The sequence below is a fragment of the Arachis hypogaea genome, chromosome 4, assembly GCF_003086295.3.
Source record: "Arachis hypogaea cultivar Tifrunner chromosome 4, arahy.Tifrunner.gnm2.J5K5, whole genome shotgun sequence".
NCBI lineage: Eukaryota > Viridiplantae > Streptophyta > Magnoliopsida > Fabales > Fabaceae > Arachis > Arachis hypogaea.
This window is the reverse complement of record NC_092039.1, coordinates 73,892,539-73,903,941: the sequence shown is the minus strand read 5'-3', so window position 1 is coordinate 73,903,941 and position 11,403 is coordinate 73,892,539. Positions and strand designations below refer to the sequence as shown.

At 33.4% G+C, this 11,403-nt stretch overlaps 1 protein-coding gene across 5 annotated transcripts; it reads left to right on the top strand.

Moving 5' to 3' along the window:
- The first annotated feature begins 4,807 nt into the window (after window positions 1–4,807).
- LOC112796837 (transcription factor MYB3R-3) lies at window positions 4,808–10,973 on the top strand. 5 transcript variants are annotated; one of them, XM_072235651.1, is made up of 10 exons: window positions 4,811–4,970; window positions 5,488–5,655; window positions 5,890–6,040; window positions 6,229–6,280; window positions 6,404–6,461; window positions 7,275–7,369; window positions 7,450–7,553; window positions 7,653–7,781; window positions 8,786–9,908; window positions 10,642–10,973. In XM_072235651.1, exons 3-9 carry the CDS (start codon window positions 5,895–5,897, stop codon window positions 9,807–9,809), a joined length of 1,608 nt encoding a protein of 535 aa, XP_072091752.1. In that variant the 5' UTR covers window positions 4,811–4,970; window positions 5,488–5,655; window positions 5,890–5,894; the 3' UTR covers window positions 9,810–9,908; window positions 10,642–10,973. The 5 variants fall into 5 exon arrangements, with proteins under 5 accessions (XP_072091753.1, XP_072091751.1, XP_072091752.1 ...); XM_072235649.1 differs by having other exon boundaries at window positions 10,631–10,973; XM_072235652.1 differs by lacking the exon at window positions 5,488–5,655 and having other exon boundaries at window positions 4,808–4,970.
- Window positions 10,974–11,403: the final 430 nt, after the last annotated feature.

Genomic DNA, 11,403 nt, shown 5'->3' with positions numbered 1-11,403 from the left:
TTGGTTTGTCGTGAGGTGATGGGACATGTGTTTGGGAGGCCACCCATTGTGAAGTCTAGTAGGGTGGTGGCAATGGCTGAGGGCAACACTCATGGCTTCACGTTCGAGTGCAAGACTTGGAATCTAATTTCATCCTTCTTTCAACGTAGTGGTTATCCACCATTGATATTGGCTGATCTTCTAATCCCATATAATTGCACTAATGTATCGAAGTGTACTTGGAAAAGAATTACGAGAATGGGCCTGAGAATGAGGTATTTGAACATCACAGACTGTTGAGTTATCTTCTTCTAGAACAAATGTAAGGGATTCCGATTCCAAAGTCAACAAATATTTTTATTGGGGTGTATGTCAACCGGATGAAATTTACCTAAGGTGATAAGCTATTTATAAGGTGACTGGTATGTTGACTGGTTCAATAAGAAACAATTTGTCTGTAGATAATGAGTAATTAAATCCCTTGTTAGTTGGGTGATTTTTGCATGGTGGGGCATTATTTTCTTGCATGTTGTGAATTGGAGTAGTAAGGGGGGCTTCTTGCTCCCAAATTCGGGGTAGGTCTTGAGCTGGTGGATCCTAAACAGCGACCCATTCAACCCATTGGGTAGAGGTACCTGACTAGCTTATTGGGTTAGGTCCGATTGGAGTGATCCTAGTTGGCTATGTTCCACACAATGTGATATTAAATCTTAATAGCTTGGGCTTTGGTAGAAACAGTGACAAAGAATTCAAGATCTAGTTCCCGAGATTCATGAATCTCTCTATTGGATTAATATTTTTAAAATAATATTTTTAAACTAGCTTTTAAGTTTTATTTGGATTATATTGGTCGTTGATATTCAAACCTTACAAAATTATATATATATATATATATATATATATATATATATATCTTTATATTAAATAATTTTTATATATAAGAGTGAATAACTAGTTTTTATTAAAATTGTTATTGGTTGGAAAATATGAGTAGATTTAGAGATACTAACATGAAAAACGGGCATGCTAAACTATAAAGGCACAAGCAATGACAAACGTTACTCATATCAAATAATCATAGAAAAAAAACATCATAGTCACAATTACAATAACTTTATAAAGATAAAACAAGACACACAAAAAATTTTAATTCTCTTAATTTGTACAACTATGACTAAAATAATTATCTATTCTTCCTTCTTAATATGAATTTGGGTAAGCGCTTAACGTTTCATATCTACGTCCTTGATATCTTGCTCCTAATAATACACTTGTCTTTTCTCCTTAATCGAGCAGTGTATTGCTTTGTATTGCGTTGTTCCTGAAGATGATATGGAGAGAGGGGTGAGAAACAAAAGTTTCTTAGTAGTCTATATGGTGTCATCGTATCCATTCCCAGCCACTCTGAATTTTAAAATAAAAATAGTGATGATGCAATGTTGTTCAATTATTATTTCCAAAAGTCTTTGTTAGTCGGAGTTGTGTGACTTTTTGATGCTTCTCATTTACTTATGACATGTGTGACACATACAAAATGTCTATAGCGTTAAAACATATAGAATGCAAACTCATAAACCTTGGTTTGATGTTCTCATAGGCCATAATGCAAGGCAAAATAAATAATAAATAAGAGAAGAATAGTAACATTGGCATAGATAAGTCAAACAAAATAGATCTGAATAAAATAAAGATCTTAAACAATATAATAAATCAAACAAAAAGAAACTTTGGATAAAAGAAGGATCTTTGAATGAAATAATAAACATAATCATAAATCAAACAAAAAGGATAAAAGAAGAACAATCATGATCACACTTTTCATTACTTTTTTTCGTATCTTTTATGGAAGGTATTGAGTTCAAATCGGTATAAAAGGTGGGAGTCCTCTTTCCTTACCGAAGGTTCTTATCCCAAAGGTTTTGGCGATCACCTTCCCTTACCGATGGATCATATTGATATCTTGTCTTTGGAGATCACCTTCCCTTACCGATGGATCATATTGATATCTTGTCTTTGGAGAAGAATCATTTTCTCAGTTCAATTTACAATCAAGATTATTTAGACATACATAAGAAGGAAGTTATGTCAACAAAGATATATTATTATATAAAATTGATGGGAGTCTCCTTCCGTTACCGAAAGTTCTTATCCCAAAATTTTGCCGATCACATTTCCTGATTGAAGGATCATCTCGATTCGATCACCTTCCCTTATCGAAGGATAATCTCGATTATCTTATCTTTGGGGGTCACCTTTCCTTACCGAAGGAGCATTTTCTCAGTTCTTTAATGCACATAAGATTGTTATTATAATTCATAAGGCGTATGAAGGGAAGAGACGTTATATCATGACATGCAATGCTAACATCTATATTAAAAAATATTTAAGATATGACATATAAAAATTAGCAAAAAATCCCCTACCTTGAGTGAAGTTTGTAAAAATTCTATATATATTCCAACGCAAATAGATACAATTCGTAAGCGAAGAGAAACTTAATCCATGGCTAGACTTTGCATATGTTTTCATGTAGGTATGAACCTTTGACTAGATAGAAAGAAAATCTCCATATTCCGTAGTTTTATAGTTCAAAGAGGATATCTTCCCGAACAATATATGAGTGATATTTGTGAATAATTTGGTGAAGAATTTAGAGTGAGAATAAGGAAGTGAGAAGAAATAATAATTTTTCTTATGATGAAGTAAAAAAAGTATATGAATGACAATTTATAGATATAATAGAAGATAGGTTACCTAGAATGTTTTGTATAAAAAACAAAAGAAATAGAATAAGAAAGGAAGGATTCAAATAGCTCTTAGGTATGTAAATTGTGTTAAGAGAATCTAACTTGCGTTTAGGTAAAATCTCCAAGCTGAAACATCACTTTGCAAGTCCTATAAAATTTTCTACGTTTGGAATTTAGAAATAGCTATCAGCGGCAAATTTATAGAGAACTGAGTTAGCTTTAAAATGAATCTTAAACAAAGTCAATCGAATAGGAGATATTTTTGAAATACTGTTAGTATATCAGTCTGGCTGATAAGAGCGCGATTTTCTATTATGAACTTGTAACAGATTTGTCTACTTAATTTAATTTGAATTTAAATTTTACTAAACTTAAAGAATAAAGCTAGTTTTCTTATCTTTTCATGTAACTAAACATCATTCAAATTCAATAAATATAAAATTAGTTATGACTATATCTTGAAAGGTAGTTTATTGTCAGTTAAAAATTTACTATAGCTAATGTTTCCGTATTTTCAAATTTTAAATTAGATATATTAATTTCTCAAATATATTATTTTCTAATTTTTTTATTATGAATTTAACTGTAAATCATTATAATTTTAATTAATTAATTATGAAGAGTGTTAGGTAAACAATGACCATCTTGAACAACATGAACAACCACTAATCAAATGAAAATACACTACACTCTAATTTAATGCTATTGATTAAATTTAAAATTAATTTACTCTTTTAACCTTATTAATTCATATTGTTCAAAAATGTTGTTGATTACGTACACTTTTTCATTAATTATTGAATAACAAATATGATTTAAAAAATTTGAATGTTACGGAAATTAATATTGGTGTAGTGTACAACAAGTCATGAATCGAATGTTATGGCAAAACACACAACTAAGACCAAGATCTTAGACTTTGTGATATGACATCTAATCTTTATGCTTAGTTTCTGTCTTTTATTTATTTTTTTTTTAAATTGTGATGGCATTTAAAAAAATTAAACACCAAATTAATAAATACACTCAACCTTTGATCTAACCTTCCAAGCCCAATACGTAAACAGTTTAACTCATTAATCAATTAATTAATCCACCTCCTTAACCTCAAAATCTGTTAAAACTTGGAGATCAAAAAAATAATGGACACACAAAAAATCCGTCAAAAGTTACGAGGTTTGTTTTCTCTATTTCTTTTTTATAGTTTTTTTTCTTTGAAAGGCTTTTTATAGTTAAAGTATACCTCATTATCCTCAATGCCTCATGAGTTATGACTGTTTGAGGTTCAAATTTTATACGGTTGGCAAAGCGGGTTTCAATCGGTCCGTCCCGCCTAGGTCTGTCTCATAAATGGACGGTCCGATCCGTTCTGCCAACTAAAATAAGTTTAAAATGCTAGCTTGTTCCATTTTGTTGTGGATTGGTGGGTTGTCGGACTAACCCGCTTGACTCTTTTTTTTAAAAAAATAAAATTCATTAAAATTAACAAAAAAATAATAATTAAAAAATCAAATACAAATTAAAAATAGTCAAATTATAATATATTTTTTATTATATTTTTTTTTATTTTTTACTTCAATAAAATTGTTCAAAATAATATTTGCCAATAAAACTATCTTTATTTTAAAAAACAAGTCATATAGTTCGAACAAATATACGAAATTATAAAATAAAATAAATAAAAGTAATAACTAAAAGAAAAATAAAAACAAAAACAAAAAAAGTGTTTGAAAATTCTATAATTATTAGTTTTATAATAGTAATCACTCTTTTATTTAATAAAATAAAAAAAAATAAAAATCTTCGACCCGGCGTACCAATCCGCCCCGCCCCGCCAAAATTCGCTATAATTTGGCGGACTCTAAATCCTAACCCGACCTGCCTTTTTTAATGGGTTTAGCGAGTCGGCTGATAGGTTCAACCCGTTTTACCACCCCTAAAATTTTATATGCCCAACGTTTTTGGGAGTGCCGTTATGTGACGTCTGACGGTTTAGAGAAGATGTCGGCTTTCGCACTAAACGGCAGTTAACGGAAACGTCGGTGCTTCACTGCTACTAGAGACGGAGACGTTAATACTTAATAGCAGATACAAAAAATTAAAATTCTTTTTTCGCTTCGTTTCAACGGTCGAGGATTTTGCGAAACCGTAGCTGAGAGAAGAGCAGCAATTCTGGTCTCTGGTCTCCTCTTCTATTCTTCTGTGAGCTTCACTTCGATTCCCTCCACTTCTCTGGAAGCATAGGTAGTTCCCTCTATGCAGAGAAATTCACCTTTTTTATGTTCTTATTATTTACTTAATTACTTTGTTTTTTTTTTTCCAACTCTTCACAATTCTTTCTTTCTTTTTCCCTTTGTTTTTGATGTTTGATCGAGTCTTCGCGATTATCTTTTGACATAAAAAACAGAGTTTGATTTGTGTCATGCTGAATTGGGTTTATGGTTTCCTTTCCTTTTTAATTTCTTTTTCCGTTGAATACAAGTGTTTAGTTTTTCATGCCCTTTCCCCTTTCTCTAATACGGCAACTTCGGGAATGAGCAAGAACGTGGAGCACCTCATTTAGAAACTTACACTTACACTTACACTTACCTCACTAATATGTTATTTTCTCTGTGAATCACCTCAAAATCAGAGATTATGTTGAATGCCCTTCAAATCCATCCATCCATCCATCTATTTCTGTGGAAAGCTTCACGAACAATCGGCGTTTTTTTTTTTATGGTTTTTCCACTTCTCACCGCTGCTCTTTACACACCTCCAGATATCTGGTGCCGAATCTATCGCCGCTGAAAGCCTGGGACTTGTCCAAGCCGAGAGTGAAAGAGATGGGGAGGGGATTGTGTTATTGGTGTGATGAGAAGAGTGGAATCTGCTTTCATGCGATAGAACCTCAAAAGACAAGAATACCTCTTTCTCACAAAGTTTATGTGTGAGTTTCATTACTGTATTTTTGTTGTTTTAAATGTTTTGATGTGATAATTGAGTTAAAAATCTGGGTTTCTCTGTTTGTTTTTGTGTTTCAATTTGAAAGTCTGGGGTATTTTGTATTATGAGGTGTATTTTTAGAGTTTTCATTATTGATATATGATTGGAATTGCTACATGTGTTCGCATACGGTTTTTTTTTTTTAATCCGTATTTTTTTTTTTTTTTGCTGAATTTAGGAGATATGCTTGAGTTGAAAACAGAAGCGTGCTGTCTGGAGAATAAGCAATCCACTGCTGCTTCTTGCTCCTCTGTTTCCGAAGGCAGTGGCAGCCCAATTAACAAGTCCACAGAGATGTGTAGCCCTGCATCTACATCGCCCTCACACCGGTAACTTTATTTAAGCTCTCTCTTTCTGATTACAGTGTTACGGTTGTTCGTTATTAATCATGAATTATTTGTGCTTTTACTGCATGTTTTACTATCTGCATTGCTAGATGATTTCCTTTTTATTGTTGAACATGTATCTATTTTGAATTTTTGCTGTGATTTTCATTGTGTGAATATTTTCTGTTCAGGAGGACCACTGGCCCTATAAGGCGTGCAAAGGGAGGTTGGACAGCAGAAGAGGTTATTCTCTAACTCTGTCTTTGGAGACTTCTATTCTTTTGTCACTTATATTTTCATTGCATTGTTGCTTGCTTGTATGTAAGTTAATATCTGCTCTTAATGCCTTTCTTCAATTTTGTGCAGGATGAGACATTAAGGAATGCTGTTGCAACTTACAAGGGCAAGAATTGGAAGAAAATAGGTACTTTTTATTTTTACTGTTTCTATCTGACATGATTTTTTATTTCCACATTGCTTATTTATTTATTAATTTAGTGGGTGGGTGGGTGGGTGGGGTGGGGAGATTCTAGTTCAATAATTATGTGATGATCTTGTGTGATTTAGATGGCATTGCATAGTTGGTTATAGACTTATAATCAAGAGTGGCTATCTTCAGCTTACATGAATATATAAATTACATGATACATTTGACCCGAAGAGAGTAATATTGTTGATCATAAGTAACTGTTTTTGGATCAGTAAAATGCATGATTTTTACTGTAAAATACTCTTTATCATTTTGCTTGCCAGTATATTCATTGCACAGAGTTGAACCATCCATCATCCATTCTGAAATTAATCTCAACTAATGTTTTATCTTAGTTACATGAAATGTCTGTTTAGCGGAATATCTATGTTATTGTAACCTCTTCATTTAACTATTATTGATGTTTTACTCAGTTCTAAAGTGGAACTAGAGAATACTGCAGTTTAAGAAAATAAGTTTATTATGAAATTTGAAAGATATAGGCTTGAGGACGCATTTGATTAACTTGTTACTTTGTTGCAATGCAGAAAAGTTAGAATTAAACCACCAGGAATGAAAACTTCCCAACCTGTATTTGCCTCTCTGGCTCTCTTATAATATCTTCCGTGCGATTCACCATGTACGGAAATTGATTATGTTTGTGAATGATGGGAAGTTGTTTATGTGGCTTGGTACTCTAAGTGCTTAGTGTAACTGTGTAAGCATTATGCTGATTTCAATGAACTGAATTTAAAATATGAAATGCAGCTGAGTATTTTCCTGATAGAACAGAAGTTCAATGCCTTCACAGATGGCAAAAAGTTCTCAATCCAGAACTTGTTAAAGGACCTTGGACATTGGAGGTTGAACCTGTTCTGTCTTTCATAAATTTTTGCCTTCAGTTTTTTCAAAAATTAATATATATATATATTATTTTGTGCAGGAGGATGATAAAATTGTTGAACTGGTCTCCAAATTTGGGCCTACAAAATGGTCTCTTATAGCCAGGTCTTTGCCTGGTCGAATAGGGAAACAGTGCCGAGAGCGGTAGGTTGACTAGAATTTAAAATGATGTCATTACTATTAGTGGCTTTGCACAGGGACTGCTTAATTTAAAATTGCTCTTTCATTTTCAAATTCTTACAGATGGCACAATCATCTTAATCCTGACATAAAGAAAGATGCCTGGACTTTGGACGAGGAATTGGCCCTGATAAATGCTCATCATACCCATGGGAACAAATGGGCTGAAATAGCCAAGGTTCTTCCTGGAAGGTATGCTTACGTATTATTTCTGTTGTTTATTATAATGGAACATAGATAAGCAAAAGAAGTGGGCTTAAATCTTGATGTTACTGTTCAAATTACGAGTTATCATCTTGAGGCATTGTCTAATGATTTTCAACATGAATTTTGTTGTTTTTGTGGTGGTAAGTGGATATTTTCCTCTTGCTTTCCTAGGAGGAGGTATTCTTCCTACATTTTTTTTTAAATAAATATAAAAGAAGTACTTCTTAATACAAGCAGAAAAGGTCACAAAATTATGAAAACAAAAAACAACAAAGAAAAGGGATAAAGTCAATTGAGCAAAATTAATCTATCCTAACGTAACTCTATTTCCATTAAAATGATTGTATGCTTCTCAACCCATGTCTGCTGGTGACTCAAGATAAGTAAAAGTAAACCTCCTATTGTGAGGTTGTAGGTAAGCAAATTTGTCTTAACTTGGTAAACAATGGCCAGTGTAGCCATGAACAAATTCTAGTGTAAAGAGAGACAGGTAAAGAAGTTATGAACTATCATGGGGACAGGAGAAATCAAGGGCTCTTTAATGCCCTGTACTATTGCTGTTTCTTTTCTTTCTCAGTTCAGTTTCATATTCTTTTTGTGCATCCATCTAAACAGTTGCAGCTGTCATACTGATGTGGAAGTCGATTAAGCTTAATAAGCACCAAAGTTTTCGAGGATCCTCTTAGTTCATATGGCTTCTGAACAACACAAAGTTTAATGATTTGTCCATCATCATTGTTTTAGGGCTGAAAAATCTGTTCAATGTTGTTCAGAACATAATGGAAGTACCACACTTTTATGGTTCAAATATTTTTGTAGAGTGAATAGTTGGAATAGCTATCACATAAAAGTTATATAAAGGATGCGGATTTTGTTGATTATATGTGCACAAGTAGTAGGAGATAATTTTGTGTTGTTAAATTCCATGGCATTTAAATTGTATTCGTCACAAATGCTAATATTTTTTCTACATTATTTCTCTTATGCAGAACTGATAATGCAATAAAGAACCACTGGAATAGTTCTTTGAAGAAAAAGTTGGATTTTTATTTAGCTACAGGAAGACTTCCACCAGTGCCAAAGAACAATGCACAAGTTGCTGTCAAAGATACAATTAGACTTTCTACTTCTAAAACAATTCCTGTTTGTTCAAGTAAAGAATTAAATTTAGCTGTTAAAACACCATCTGAACCTACAACTATTAGTATGCTAGATGAGAGTGGCATGAATCAGTCATCCCCAGGGACAGTTAGAGATGTTCGTGATTCTTCAAGTGTTCCTGCTAATGAATCTGCTGATTCTGACGGTGTAGAATGCAAACCTGGATCATCCAACATAGATCTCGCCTGTAGCAACTCAAAGCCTGTGTCAATAGTTAATTTCAGAATAACTTGTGGGACAAATTTTGAGAATTCTGGACTAAGTGTAAACTCAAAGTTTGAGCGGTGTGTAGACAATTGTGAAATGAGTTGCAGCAGCAGGTCTATCAGAACTTCTTTCTCCCAAGAAAGTCCTACCTGTGGTTCTTTGTGTTATGAGCCGCCTCAGTTAAGTGGTTCAGTTCCTTTAGATTATCTTTCTTTAAGCCTGCAGAATGAGTACTGCTCTAATCCGATGTTGTCGCCTATCGATTACTTCACTCCAGCTAGTGTGAAGGGTAGTGAATTATGCAGTGAGACACCTGAATCATTTTTGAAAAAAGCTGCTGATACTTTTCCAAACACTCCTTCCATATTGAGGAGGAGACGGAACAGAGTCGAAACACAAACCCCTCCTTGTAAACTTTTGAAGGTAGAAAATCATTCTTGTACTTCTAATGAATCAGAGGGAACCAAGGATAATTCTGGTTCTGAGGTTGGGAGGTTCTCTGAGAATCCAGCAAGCCATGACAATGAGAGTGACCTTCCCAAGGCTTACAATGCATCTCCACCATACCAGTTGAGATCCAAGCGAACAGCTGTTCTCAAGTCCGTGGAGAAACAACTAGAATTTGCATTTGAGGAAAAAAAATGAAAGCAATTTCAACTGAATGAAAATACCTGCAAAGAGTAGCAATGTGATTATGAAGATTGCCCCAGGAAACAAAATTAGTTGCAACATAGCAAATAATTTGTAAGTGATTACCTATTATTGTTCCTTAAATGTATTCTATTCCGTTTCTGCTTAAGCTTTGTTTTTCTATGGACTTCCCGGTTTTCAATTGTTATGAGAAACGGCGAAACTAATCCTTTATACGAGTTGTGTTTCCCTTGCAGCTTTTAAAGTAATACAATAAAATAAATTTGAACTTATAGTCCTTTAGGATTTGGTTATTTTTGCATTGCTTTCATTCTGAGTTAGTTATGAAATGCTATTTGGTTTATTTGATCCCATGAGATTTTTATGGAGAGTAGGAACTCCTTCACTTGTTTGGCGCTGTGGCTAGTCTGCTGAATAAATACCTTCTTAACATGCTTTCATGAAAATGTCAGTGCTAGCAATTACCTTAACGATGATCCCAATGCTATTGCCGTTCAAGGCACCTCCCCTAAAATTTTGGTGAGAGATATTAACTATTGGAAAAGGCATATAAAACTTTCAGCAGAGTTGGTGAGAGACGTACTTTTTGGTCCTGCATAAGGGGCTAGCATTCCCAGATACTTTTTCTTTTAAAGCTTAGTGCAAAGCATCCCGCATTATCAACAGATCCAAAACAATATTTGAGCTTTGCAATTGAGTGTTCGTTTTATTTATTTAATTTTTCTACTTGTGGTTCATTTGGCAGCATACTGTTCTCTCCTTGCCGTTCTTGTTACTTGGCATTTAGTTATGAATTCTGAATAACTTCTCTGCAGAATTGATTTAGGTACTTTATTGATTCTGGCTGGTTCTTCCAAATGGTTTGATCACGTTCGCGTATTTCGGGAAGACAGTTTGGATAGTTGGTTTTTCATTTTCATCACACGTGAACAGAATTCAGCAGCTGTAGGATCCGGTATGTATAGAATAAGAAAGTGGCAGACTTCCATTTACTTGTGGATATATAAGGCTTGCTGTATATACCAGTTTTGTACGGTTTAGGAACAATAAATCTTCAAGTAGCGTCGGTGTTTCTTTGGGTATTTTTCTTAAACTTTTTCCAGCCTGACTTACAAATCAATAAAAATGCAACTACCATTTAGAGGCATTACACCGAAATTGTTTAACGATCATTCAATGTTAGTAAGATATGAGAATAGCATGCTCATCAAGAATTGCCACGAAAGTGAAACCAAACTGGTAACTTTGTTTGGTTTTCTTTTAAAGAAACTTGTTAAAGGACATGTACACCGGATCTAAGAACATTAGAAATCAAAGTATTTTGTTCAAACCTGTTTAAACGTTTTTTTCTTTTCTTTTTTTTTTTTTTCCTTTTTTTTTTTTGTTAAAACTGAATTGAAAATTGCTTCACTTGAATGAAAAATAGAAAAAAGTTTTTTGGGCGGGGACAAGTCTACCAAATCATATCTTGTTATATCATGCAAGATCTCTAGGGATTAGTTTCGATATTGTTCTACTCTATGATTTCTTCCTACTTGATAATACTATCGTGTTCCTCTTGTAATGAACAACACTATATCATATCAAT